We start from the raw sequence: 13,622 nt of genomic DNA, 5'->3' as shown, positions 1-13,622 counted from the left end.
TCTCACAACCCAGTCAAATCAACACATAAAATTAACCATCTTATGATGAAAACAACACTTGCATACCTTAGTACAGTTACTGCAAAAGGATTTTTCTAGGCCCTCTTCCCATTTAAATATATGCTCCACTATACATATACATACTTACATATACTTAAACTCACATACATGGAGGATGAATGCAGCTCCCACAAATGAACATGTGCTATACCAAATACGTAAAATGTGAAATTTGCACACACACTTGTTGCTTTTCAAATCTGCTTAAGTTTATTCTATTTGTTTCCGTAAGTTTATGACATCTCTTCTAAACAGACACTAACGGATCTCTTTTTTCTTCCTCCCTTAGCCAGGCTGATCCTAAAAAGGCTCTGCTAAAGGAGATCACTGGAACTTCCCAGGTCCCTGCCCTAAGCATGGAGGGTCCTTCTCTAACACTCTTCCATACAAGGCCATAACTAAGACAGGCAAAGGGGCTCCACTTCGGCTCCTCAAGCGTCCATCTCTTGAAATCTGGTCAAAGAAAACAAAGGATTAACTTCAGTGCAGAGTTTAGGTTACAGCCTAGATCCCTTCTCTGGCAAGATCACTCCTAAAGCAGTGTAGAATGGTAAAAATCACACAGGATTTGTGTTGGAAGACCCAGGTTCATGTTTCAAGTCTGAAAGTAGAGGGGCTTTGCTTGAAAGTACAGCAAACAAATTTGTTGCACAGGTGGTCAAATAAGATCATGTATAAAAATATGTTCTTCAAACTCATGAAACACTATACAAAATATTAGTTATTAGTATAATTATAACAACTTCTCAAAATAGCATACCCAGAAAAGAAGTTGTAGATGCATTATCTAATGTATTTAATTTGCACCTTCTACACCATGCAAATGACAACATTATTGCCATTATCAGCAATCAATATTTTTGTTTTAGCTTCTCTGTGAATTTACTGTTGCCTTGAATATCAACATCACATTTTTGTTAAAGAAAAATGAACCCCAGACTCTCCATCACAGCCTAATGGCAATCTAAAACCACAACTTGTATTCCATATCATAGTTCCCACGTCTTTAAAGTGTTTCTTGTAGAATGTGAACCACGGTATTGCTATACTCTCATTATTGCAAAGATTTTCTTTATGTTGCTCTACCCATCTACCCTGCTCTAAGGAATTCATCATCCTGCACACCTCCTACCTCATAATGTCTTTCAGGGGCAAGCTGACTCCCACTTAGAATGATTTGTGGGAAAACATAATGCATTCCGAATGTGCCACTGAGAGAGAAGTCCTCAAACTTGGTAAAAGCTGACCCCACAGCTTCTCCGCACATTTCCAGGTCAGTGATTTGACACTTCAGTAATGTGCATATCTATGGAAGAAAAGAAAAGAGAAGGAGTCAGACACCTTGCAAATAGTTTCTCAGCTAAATAATGCAATTTCAAACTATAAAGGAATATTTAAATTGCCTCATAAGAAGTATTTTTCCAACTGCAGGTAACAACTTATTAGTGAATCCTAAAATCAATTTAGTGGGTCAGGATTAGCACTTTTTATACTGAAGTCAAATAGAATAGACTAGAATTTTAAAAATCAGAGTCCATTGCACATAATAATAGCTATTTATAACCCTATTTTAAATTATTTCATAAGCTACTTCAATTAAATATCTTTTTTTTAATTCAGTCACACATCTACTTGGCTACACTGGGTTATGATATAAATTATCCTTCTTTCTCTGGATTTAGTTGAAGACAATTTGAAAAACACTGCTCTAAAGTAAACTGATGGAAAAAGAGAACACACAGAAGTTGCAGCTTTTGAAACCTGAACCTGGCCTGCTGATAACTAATCAATTTGCTTTATGTTTTTGCCTTGCAACTAAAAGAACTAATTCTGTTCTTGCTAAGACTGAACAAATAATGTGTTCTGGGGACAAAATTCAGTGAAAACATTACTAATTATAAAATTAGCTAAATCTAGCCCAATTTTCAAAGAAAGGCAATGATGACTTAGAATAAAAACTAATAATGAGACCACTCTAACATATTTAAGCATTTCTAGCTGTAAGTAATATTGGCCTTGTACTGTGTGCAGTCCATCAAAAGCACCTAGGGCATAGACCTCATCTGCTCGCTTTTTAGACATCTTGTAAGGTAAGTGACAACACAGATCTTTCTGGCAAACTGTAATTTCCTGGATTTCTCTTAAGCTCAGTGAAGGTAAACTCATCAAAATAAATCATCCCCGGAAAATCTGACTGCTCAGAGGAAAACGGTTTGACACTGCTGGAATATGCATGCCAGTCAACAGCTTCAGGGTAGGTGGGCTCACGGCGAGGCTGAGACTTCGGGTCTGATAGCAACAGCTGACCACTCTCTGTTTCCATGTCATAGTGGTACACCTTGACTGCTTCTGGGGTGTAGATTCCACTCCCTACAAGCAACATACAGAAACACAAACATTGGTTTCAGATTTGTTATGGTGACCAACTAATAGAATATTCCCATGTGGAATTAAATACAAAGTTATTAAAGCATATTTTTAAGATAGATAAGGAGTTAGTTGTTAGATTGGCCTAAGTTCCAATTTGACTGTGTGTCCTCCATAAGGTACTACTTGCACTGAAATTATCATTTGACATGGAGGGCATAGTTTTAAGCCAACTTAGCAACAAACTAGAAAATCCCCCAATGTGAAGAATAATTTTAGCTCTCCACTGACGATTTAGTTTATTTGTGTTTGGGATTTGTTATTCAACAAATAACAAAGCAGTTAAGAAGGAAGCCTGCATTACTTTGAACATGGATATTATAAAGGAGAAGCTCTAAAAACCTGATTAAGTTAAAAGTGATTTTTATCACTTCGACAAGTTTTTTTTTTAATGCCTGAAATATTTGTATTTATTTGTATTTTTTTCTTGCAATTTTCATTTTAGTATAGAAGGGAAATATGTGAAGGTTTGTTACATGGGTAAATTGCATGTTGCTGGGGTTTGGTGTGTAAATGATGTTGTCACCCAGGTAGTGAGCATAATATCCAATAGGTAGTTTTTCAATCATCACCCTCCTCCTACCCTCCACCCTCAACTAAGCCCTGGTGTCTATTGTTTCCCTCTTTGTGTTCATGTGTACTCAATGTTTAACTTCAACTCTTAAGTGAGAACATGTGGTATTTGATTTTCTGTTCCTGTGTTAACTCGCTGAGGATAATGACCTCCAGTTGCATCCATCTTGTTGCATAGAACATTATTTCATTCTTTTTCATGGCTATGTAGTATTCCATGGTGTATATGTATCACATTTTCCTTATCCACTTCACTGTTGATGAGCACCTAGGTTGATTCCATGTTATTGCTATTGCAAAAAGTGCTGCAATTAACATACAAGTGCATATGTCTTTATGGTAGAATGTTTTATATTCCTTTAGGTATATACCTATTAATGGGATTGCTGGGTCGAATGGCAGTTCTGTTTTAAGTTCTCTGAGAAATCTCCAAACTGCTTTACACTGTGGCTGAACTAATTTACATTTTCACCAGCAGTGTACAAGCGTTCCCTTTTCTTCACAACCTTGCCAGCATCTGTTTGTCTTTTATTTTTTTAATCATAGCCATTCTGACTGGAGTGAGGTGGTATCTCATTGTGGTTTTTATTTGCATTTCTCTAATGATTAGTGATGTTGAGCATTTTTACATGCTTGCTGGCCACGTGTATGTCTTCTTTTGAGAAGTGCCTGTTCACGTCCTTTGTCCATTTTTTAATGGGATAGTTTGTTTTTTGTTTGTTGATTTAAGTTCCTTATGGATTCTGGATATTAGATCTCTATGGAATGCATAGTTTGCAAATATTTTCTTCTGCTCTGTAGGTTATCTGTTTACTTTAAACAACAAGATTTATTTCGATATTACTAATGCACATTGGCTAGGAAATTTCTTAGAACTGGCTTTGATTTTTTTATGTGACTTCCTCCAGCCCCAATTTCCTTTCAAGTAAAATTGAGATAATAATGTTTGCCTCCTTTATTCACAAGGACAATGAAGTTTCCTTAAGTAGAAACAAATGCTGTTATTAATTTTGTGATCTTAAAATTGGTAATAAAGTTATTAAACAAAAGTGTGTGGCTTGAAAATCAATGAAGCCTTTTTAAGACTGTCACTCCCACTTGGCACATGCCCGCATGAGTTACCTGTCATGTGCATGCTGGTGTTGTGGGTATTTGCAGCAAGTAGATTGACTCCCATGGCCTTGGCACATGCTGAATGGAAGGGAACAGTCGAGAGGAGGGGCAGCATGTTGTACCATGCTGTGGGGTAGAGAATGCTGTCAACTTGAAACTCATCCACCACCACCACAGCTGGGTCATGAGAAAAAATGTCAAAGCAAGTAAAAATGCCAGACTTCCCAAAGGGTGTGTCAAAAGTCACAAGTTCTGAATCCTTGGGGATATCGAATTGAATTTCAGGTGCAAAAAGGTTGTACTGTTAATAAAAAAGCAAAGAAGAAGAAAATTAATAAGAAAACTGCCAAATAGATGTGATCAATTAAGTCTTTCCCCATTAAATCTTTCCTCCCATGTATGTTGACTTGCAGGTTTAAAACTGTTACACATAGGCCAGGTGTGGTGGCTTATGCCTATAATCCCAGCACTTTAGGAGGCTGAGGTGGGTGGATCACTTGAGGTCAGGAGTTCGAGACCAGCCTGGCCAATGTGGTGAAACCCTGTCTAGACTACAAATATCAAAAAAATTTAGCCAGGCATAATGGCATGCGCCTGTAATCCCAGTTACTCGGAGGCTGAGGCAGGAGGAGCCCCTGAATCCAGGAGGCAGAGGTTGCAGTGAGCCAAGATCACGCCACTGCACTCCAGCCTGTGCAACAGAGCGAGATTCCATTTCCAGCAACAACAACAACAACAAAATAAAACTGTTACCCATACATTTGTAAAAATCATGCCCACTATACCACCATCTATAAATTTTCTTACTGTGACATTAATCAAAAAACTTTATCTTTTTTACAACCAATGTACATGTACAAACGATATTTAAAATGTGAAAATTTCTATCTTAAAATCACAGGTTGAAATCTTGACTCCTACACTTCTCAGATTGTTTTCCACTGTATTCTTTAAATTTCAGCAGCACTAGCATGTTAATAAAATAAACTTTGTCATGTGTCCCAATGATACTGCCAGGTTTATAGAAGTGAAGTGAAATCCATTGAAAATTAATTTAGACAATGCAATTATTACATATTATTAATTAGTAGGCCATTAGTAACTTTATTTTATTTTTCAGCCTGGTTCTTTTTCCAAAACTCCACTTAACCTGTGCTCAGGAGTACAGCGTATGTTTTGCTCAGGTTTTTGTTTGGCCTGTTGTGTGCATGCGTGTGCTCTGGGGAGAGCTACTTCCCATCTCTGTGGTCCCTGGAGGCCTCTTGCTCCTCCATTCTTCTCCCATGTGGCAGTCTATCCTTCATCCTTTGGTGGTTGGCTCAGGAAAGGCATGTCAACTAATTGAATCAAGGAGTGATAAGGCCTTTGCAGGGTTCTAGGAGGGAGAAATATACCCTTCCTGTAGATTTTGTTGATAAAGATGTGAACTGCGTGTTGCTCCAGCAATGTGGCTTCTAAAAGGAGAGTTGCCCCAAGAAAGAAGCTGTAACAAAGGGCTAGGAGAGCTAGAGGGATGGATGATAATTTTGGAGCCTCTGAGTGTCAGACTGCACTGAAATGAGATCTATCCTTTCTATGCTACAATTTTTACATGTGCATAAGCAAGAAATTGTCCGTATTGTTAAAGCCATTTTCAGTTGAGGTTTTGTTTTCATTGCAATCAAAAAAGTCCTAATGGAATATATGGTAGCTTAGTATGAAATGCTAACAAATTGGGCTAAAAAATGAACCTGATATTAAATCATGAATGAAACAGAATTTTTACTTCTTTTTCAGAGAACATTAAAAGCTTTGTGTGGTTATTGTCACATCCATTTAAATACTCTACCATATTCTGTTTAATGATAAATGGAAACCCAGAACCTTATATGGAACTGAATTAAATCTCCTTTTCAACTATGATGTAATAATTATAAGATGCATCTACAACAGTTCTCTTCCCAGCATTCAACAAGCAGACACACATACATACCACAAGCACACAAAAGAAGTAACAAGTTGAGCTAAGGCACAAGTGATTCTCACCTTATGGTAGCGTGCCACCAGTTTTCCCTGAGAATCAAACACCACATCAGTGTTGTATTGGTAACGGCCATCAGGGGGACACTGAGGGTCACTGGCATTGCATGGCTTCATGTCCCCAATATTAGCCACAACATAGATAGAGTTGTCCTTGGCCAGGCAGCTGAGTCTTTGTTGCACTGGTGTGTTGCCAAATCTAATTCAATAGACATTTCCTCAAACTTACTATATTTTAGTGATTTCTGAAATACCAAAGTGATACTTTATTTGCCCATTACGCATAACACAACAGCTGTAGGTCAAGAAGCAACAGAAAATATTTTAAAACTCTCATGTGACATAGTGTTTATCTTCCTGAAAGCTAACCTAATTTACTATGCCAAACTCCAGATTACAGTACAAGACTGAAGGAAAGAAAAGATGGAAGAGGAAGAGGAGGATGAAAAGAAGCAGCACATTCTCTTATGAAGTGCTCCCAGGAAGATAAATGAAGCGCTTGAAATTTAGCAGACTCTGCAAATGGAGGGGACCTTTTCTATAATCCAAGCCATAATTTGTACACGTTTGCTGATACGAGATGTGGTTGGAAACAGAAATACCAGGTGACAGTAAATAGTTTGTACCCTCCAGATTATCTTCTATAGAAAACAAATATAGCATTAAGTAGTGGAAATGTTAAAAATTAAAATAAAAAATAAAAAGCACTTCACTGTGCTGGCTCAGTTTCCTCATCTGTCAAATGTAACATAATAGCTTCCTTTCTGCCTTAGTGGATCCACATGAGAAATCCTGAGATAAGTACAGACATGAAATTGTTTTACCAAGTCCATCCATATTAAAGATATTTATCCTTGATATAAGAAGGGAATGTGGCATGGTGATAGCTGGCTTCAAATATTTGAAAGGTTTAATTTATAGGAGATGGGTCATACATGTGAACATAGCATAGAGTGCACGAAAACAATGAAAGGAAGTTAAAGAGAGGCAGATTTCAGCAGAAAATACGATAAAAAAGGTTTAGCAACCAGCTCACTCTGTCAAATAAATGGATTTGCTAGTCACTAAAATCTTATTATAATATGGTGCATCTAAGCCCTTAGAGTCCATTCCGTTAGCACAGCTTAAAGGACATAGCTGTTTTAATTACGGCCAATCTAATGACCAATTATGAGATCATAAGCCTTCCTTTTTTCACATATTTGCAATGCAAATAGTAATGCCAACTGCATAAATTGAATGCAATAATGTGTATAGTACACCAGGTACAGTTCTTGGAACCAAGTAAGTGCTCAGTAAATGAACATTGCTATTATGGATTGTGTGATTAGAGGCCATTCCATGTCTCTCTGTGATCTCACAGCCCTTCTGCAACTGAGGTTAAACTAACCTTTGAATAAAAAGGACACTTTAATGGCCTACTGGTTTAGATCTTTTTGTTTTATTTTCTTCTAAAAAAAAAAAAACAGAGAAATACTACTAATATTCACATTCATTAAGACCTTTAATAAGCTTATCGTGTCCTTTGTTTAATTTTTCTTTTCTTGACTAAATAATTTGAGTTATTTAATATTTCTCACTAGTCACTCATGAAAAAAAGCCCATGGAACTCTTTGACATGTCAGCATTCTAAATATTTAAACACACAAGGATGACCGCATGACTCTCTATTATTCTCTTTAGGGATAAATATCACTAGGGAGAAAACTGACTTTCTTTTCCGATATTATCATTATGTTAAATACTGGATTTCTCCTTTTTGTAACACAAAACTGAAAGGTTGTCATTTGAATAAGCAGGTGTAAGAGTTCATAATGTTGAAATTTCATCAGTCACTTACTTTCCCAACCTAAAATAATTTGTCTATAGCTAATTATCAGAATTATGGGTATCTTTCCCCTGGAAAAGTTAGTTTCATTAGCCCAATCAAATACAGTGCATTTTAGTGTAAGTCTCATGAATTGCAGCAAATAATGATTCATTCCTTCTTGTTCTGGGAAACGCCTCATAAGCAAGTAGATGTTGAGTCACAGTGACATGGTTTCTGTAAACACAGAGCACGCGATGTTTAGAGAATATTTTTCCAAAGGTAAAAATTCCAGAGTGAGGCTTGACTCACATAGCTGAGACTGAATGTTGTACCATTAAGCATGACTTTTCACTTAATTTTACATAGGTAAAATTATCAAAGAAGTTTCTCTTTTTGCACAATAGATGTAGTTCTAAACAGGTGCATGCAAATTTAAAATTAGCAAGTTAAATAACTTCTTAACCCATCAATTTTGCTATTTAAAGAAATAATCTTAATCTATTTTAAACCATTAATACAACTAAAATAATCTATTTCATAAATATCATATTAATTATGCATATTTTCTTTAAGAAAGTTATGCCTAAATTACATCTACTAATAATTACTGAAGTTTCTCAAAGGACAAGAACACAAAGAAGTTCAGACTCAGTCCCTTCTGCTAAAAAAAAGGAATAGTAACCGCTAGCATTGGACAGTGCATTACAATGTACAAATTCCATGTGTATTACTTCATTACTCTTGTCTACTCTGTAAGAGAATTAAGACAAGGACTCTATTATCCCTGTTTTACAGATAAAGAAATGGAAATGTTAGGCATTTAGGTTACATCACTCAGCTAGGTGGTCGTAAAATGTGGTCGCAGAAGTCCTGTACAATTTCCATTTGCCATATTGATTGCATTGTAAATGATAGTGATAGCAAAGCTCTTTGGAAGCAGGCTCATTCATCTTTTTACTCTTCCTATGAAGAAGGCAGGTGTCTGTGGATGAACCAACTTACTTGTATTTGGGACACAGGTTCTAGATATTACAACTCTTTCACTTTGTTCAAACCCAGTTAAACACATTTACTATAACAATTGTGTGTATACCTACTATATATATATATATATATATATTTTTTTTTTTTTTTTTGAGACCGAGTCTCATTCTGTCACCCAGGCTGGAGTGCAGTGGCATGATCTCGGCTCACTGCAACCTCTACCTCCTGGGTTCAAGCAATTCTCCTGCCTCAGCCTCCCAAGTAGCTGGGATTATAGGCATGCACAACCACACCCGGCTAATGTTTGTATTTTTTAGTAGAGACGGGGTTTCCTCATGTTGGCCAGGCTGGTCTTGAACTCCTGGCCTCAGGTGATTTGTCCGAGTCCACTTCCCAAAGTGCTGGGGTTACAGGCGTAAGCCACTGCACCTGGCCTATACCTACTATTTGTTTTAAGACAAGGTCTTACTGTCACCCAGGCTGGAGTGCAGTGATGCAATCATAGCTCACTGCAGCCTCAAACTCCTGGGCTCCAGTGATCCTCCTGCCTCAGCCTCTCGAGTAGCTGGGATTATAGGTGTGCACCACCACACCTGGGTAATTTTTTAATTTTCATTTTTATTTGCAGATACAGGATCTGGCTTTGCTGCGCAGGCTGATATCAAAGTTCTGGCTTCAAGCAATCCTCTTGCTTCGGCTTCCCACAGTGATGGGATTACAAGTTTGAGCCACCACGCCTGGTAACAGCCACTTTTCTTTTCTTTTCTTTTCTTTTTTTTGGAGATGGAGTCTCGCTCCGTCGCCCAGGCTGTAGCGCAGTGGCACGATCTCGGCTCACTGCAAGCTCTGCCTCCTGGGTTCACGACATTCTCCTGCCTCTGCCTCCGGGGTTCACGCCATTCTCCTGCCTCAGCCTCCCAAGTAGCTGGGACTACAGGCGCCCACCATTATGCCCATCTAATGTTTTTGTATTTTTAGTAGAGACAGGGTTTCACCGTGTTAGCCAGGATGGTCTCCATCTGCCGACCTCATGATCCGCCCATCTCAGCCTCCCAAAGTGTTGAGATTACAGTCGTGAGCCACCGCGCCCGGCCTCACACCTACTGTTCTTGAAAGACAATTGCAACAAATAACCAACCAGTCATCAGTATCTCAAGTCACTTACCAAACAGGAGATATGCCAGATGATATACATTATGAAATGTAAGCAGTATCTGCAGATTCAACACTATTTCTTTTCTGGGTTTTTTTTTTTTTTTTTGAGAGAGTCTCACTCTGTCATTCAAGCAATTCTCCTGCCTCAGCCTCCCGAGTAGCTGGGATTACAGGCAAACACCACCACACCCAGCTAATTTTTGTATTTTAGTAGAGATGGGGTTTTACCATGTTGTCCAGGCTGGTCTCAAACTCCTGATCTCAAGTGATCCGCCCACCTCAGCCTCCCAAAGTGCTGGTAAGCAAAAAGAACAAAGCCTGAGGCATCACATTACCCAAGGCTACAGTAACCAAAACAACATGGTACTGTTAGAAAAACAGACACACAGACCATAGAACAGAATAGAGAACCTAGAAACAAAGCTGCATACCTACAACCATCTGTAGCTCAAACAAAGTTCACAAAAGTAAGCATGGGGAAAGGGCTCGTTATTCAACAAAAGGTGCTGGAATATCTGGCTAGCCACATGCAGAAGATTGAAACTGGACCCCTATCTTTCACCATACACAAAAATTAACTCAAAATGGATGAAAGATTTACATTTATGACCTCAAACTATAAGAATCCTAGAAGAAATCTAAGAAACACCATTCTGGACATCAACCTTGGAAAATAATTTATGACTAAGTCCTCAAAAGCAATTGCAACAAAAACAAAAATTTACACGTAGGACCTAATTTAACTAAAGCGCTCTGTACAGCAAAAGCCAACTATCAACAGAGTAAATAGACAACCTACAGAATGGGAGAAAACATTTGCAAACTAGGCATCTAACAAAGGTCTAATATCCAGAATCCATAAGGAACTTAAATCAATAAGCAAAAACAAAACAAATAACTCGATTGAAAAGTAGGCAAAAGACATGAACAGACACTTCTCAAAAAAGAACATACAAGCGGCTAACAAACACATGAACAAACACTCAACACTTATCATCAGAGAAATGCCAAGCAAAACTACAATGAGATATCTCTCATGCCAGTCAGAATGACTATTAACAAAAAGTCAAATAATAAAAGATGCTATGGAGAAAAGGGAATGCTTATACGCTGTTGGAGGAAATGTAAATTAGTTCAGCCATTGTGGAAAGCAGTTTGGAGATTTCTCAGAGAACTTAAAACAGAGTGGCCATTTGACTCACAATCCCATTACTAGGTATATGCCCAAAGGAAAGGAAATCATTCTACCAAAAAGACTGATGCACTTGTATGTTCATCGCAGCACTTTTCACAACAGCAAAGATATGGAATTAACCTAGGTGCCCAAGAAAGAACAAAATCATGTCTTTTGCATCAACAAAGGACATTATCCTCAGCGAGTTAACACAGAAGCAGAAAACCAAATACTGCATGTTCTCACTTATAAGTGGGAGCTAAGCATTGGGAACTCATGACCATAAAGATGGGAACAATAGACACTGGGAACTAATAGAGCGGGGACAGAGGGAGGAAGGCAAGGACTGAAAACCTTCCTATTGGATACTATGCTGGGTGGCACGATCATTGTACTCCAATCCTCAGCGTCATGCAATTTACCCATGTGACAAACCTGCACATGAACTCCCTCAATCTAAAATAAAAGTTGAAATTACAGAAAAAAAAAGGAAGCATCTACATCCTATGCCACAGATTGACTATTTATCAACACAAGTACCAGTCAAGTTCAGTGAGTTTACTGTTGGTGTTTTACAACGTCACAAGTTTTGTTTAGAAATTAATTATATGACATCACCTCCAGGGTTCTCTACATGGAATCCAGTTCACTCCAGGGTCTGGTATATCCTCCAAATAGGGGTAAATGCTCTCCCTGGTGAAGACCCAACCATAGATTCCATCTTCTGGGGTCACAATGATATGTGCACCCTGCTCAAAACAAGTGGGGCAAAAAAGTTTCTCATGAATTCCAAATACTCTTTTATCAAACTGCAAGTCTCCTTTACAAGTATAAAAGGGTAATACCTGCTTCGCTGCCAGCTTAACTGCTTTCTCCAAAACATCTATGTTCTTGTTCATCGGGAGCAAACCTTCTTCTTTTGAAACAGGTGTTTCTGTTCTGTTTGGTAATATCACTGTATGCTCATATACTGCAGCACTAAAAGTGTCCAGCACACCAACACTCAGGGCAAGGAGGGCAACAACTGCCACTCATTTTGGAAAATATGATCTAATCATAACTAAAATTTAGTGATCTTTGAAAAACAAACTCAGATTCTTAAACGTTTTGTTTCACTGGAAAAACTTTACATTAAATCCCTTCCGACATTGGCTGTTTATATTTTCTTACACATACATTACACAACACAGCATTGAGAAAGGATGCCGTGCAAGAAAAATGAGAGCCAGGACATAATCGGATTGACCCAAGTGTACAGTGCAGTTGTTGATGTTGTTCAGAGTGAACTGAACACTAAAAGAGTGAGCCAACCAGATGAATTCACCCCAGTCCAAAACACACTGGCAGTTGAAGTCTTTTTGTTTTTTTGTTTTTTTTTAATAAAAAAAGGTTTTCCTGGTAAGCCAATATTTCTATTAAAAGGGCCAATATTGGACTGTTCCAGAAGGTAGTCATCATAGCAACAATTTGTTGAGCACTCTACTTATATATTTATATGGCCATTTCCATTTGAAAGGCCCTTGTTCTCCATCTGTCTAAGTTCCAACTCCCCCTAGAGTACTCCCAAATCCACCCCAGTCCTAAGTGATATTTCTGAACTCCTATAGCATTTTTTTTCTGTGCTGCTGAATGTCTCTCACTCCTTGCTGTTGTCTTCACCTTTAATTTAAATATTATACCAATACTTAATATTGTATATGCATGTTTTGTCTTCTTAAAGAGATTAAAAAGAAACTTGATGTTTTCTTTCAGAACATCCATGTCCAATAAACATCTAGATAGAGATGGTGTATCCTGGGATGTGGCCCCTGGAGGGTAAGGGAAGTGTCCTGCTCACTGTTGAACCTCATCACCCCGGCACATGTGTGACAGATGGTGAAAGCTCAATATGTGAATGAATGTTGAATGAAGGAATCTACTACCTGATGGACCAGTCTATTCCACCTTTGAACATTGCCAATTTTAAGAACTTTCTTTCTTGTTATTGAGATGCAATTTACTTCACCTGTGTTCTACAGTTTAAACTTGCTTCCATTTGAAGACTAATCAATAATTCAAAACGTGTTAAGTTCTCTCTCAATTCTTTTATTTTTTAAACATATCATCCTTATAAGTCCCTTAAGGGCAAGGTCACATTATAATTCTCTGCTGCTCTATAGAATTTTATACAGTGCTAAGCTCTGTAAATGTTTTTTGATTAGTTAAATTCAATTCCCTCACCTAATTTTGGATTGAATCCCCTTGTTTGAATATGAGTTAGTTTAAAATGTAGAAATTTTTTTTAAGGTTTAAATCTCTGATTCTAGA

At 37.8% G+C, this 13,622-nt stretch overlaps 1 protein-coding gene across 1 annotated transcript; it reads right to left on the bottom strand.

Annotated features, from left to right (window-relative positions):
* Positions 1-247: 247 nt before the first annotated feature.
* LOC105531097 (vascular non-inflammatory molecule 3-like) lies at positions 248-12,373 on the bottom strand. Its single transcript, XM_011968916.1, is given in 8 exon segments — positions 248-513; positions 1,193-1,366; positions 2,041-2,179; positions 2,181-2,430; positions 4,183-4,474; positions 6,199-6,391; positions 11,934-12,064; positions 12,161-12,373. Coding segments are annotated over 8 exon segments (1,521 nt in total). The 3' UTR covers positions 248-384.
* Between the last annotated feature and the right edge of the window lie 1,249 nt (positions 12,374-13,622).

This window comes from Mandrillus leucophaeus, unplaced genomic scaffold, assembly GCF_000951045.1.
Source record: "Mandrillus leucophaeus isolate KB7577 unplaced genomic scaffold, Mleu.le_1.0 Scaffold864, whole genome shotgun sequence".
NCBI classification, from domain to species: Eukaryota; Metazoa; Chordata; class Mammalia; order Primates; family Cercopithecidae; genus Mandrillus; species Mandrillus leucophaeus.
The sequence above is the reverse complement of the archived record's forward strand: the minus strand, read 5'-3'. Positions and strand labels throughout refer to the sequence as shown.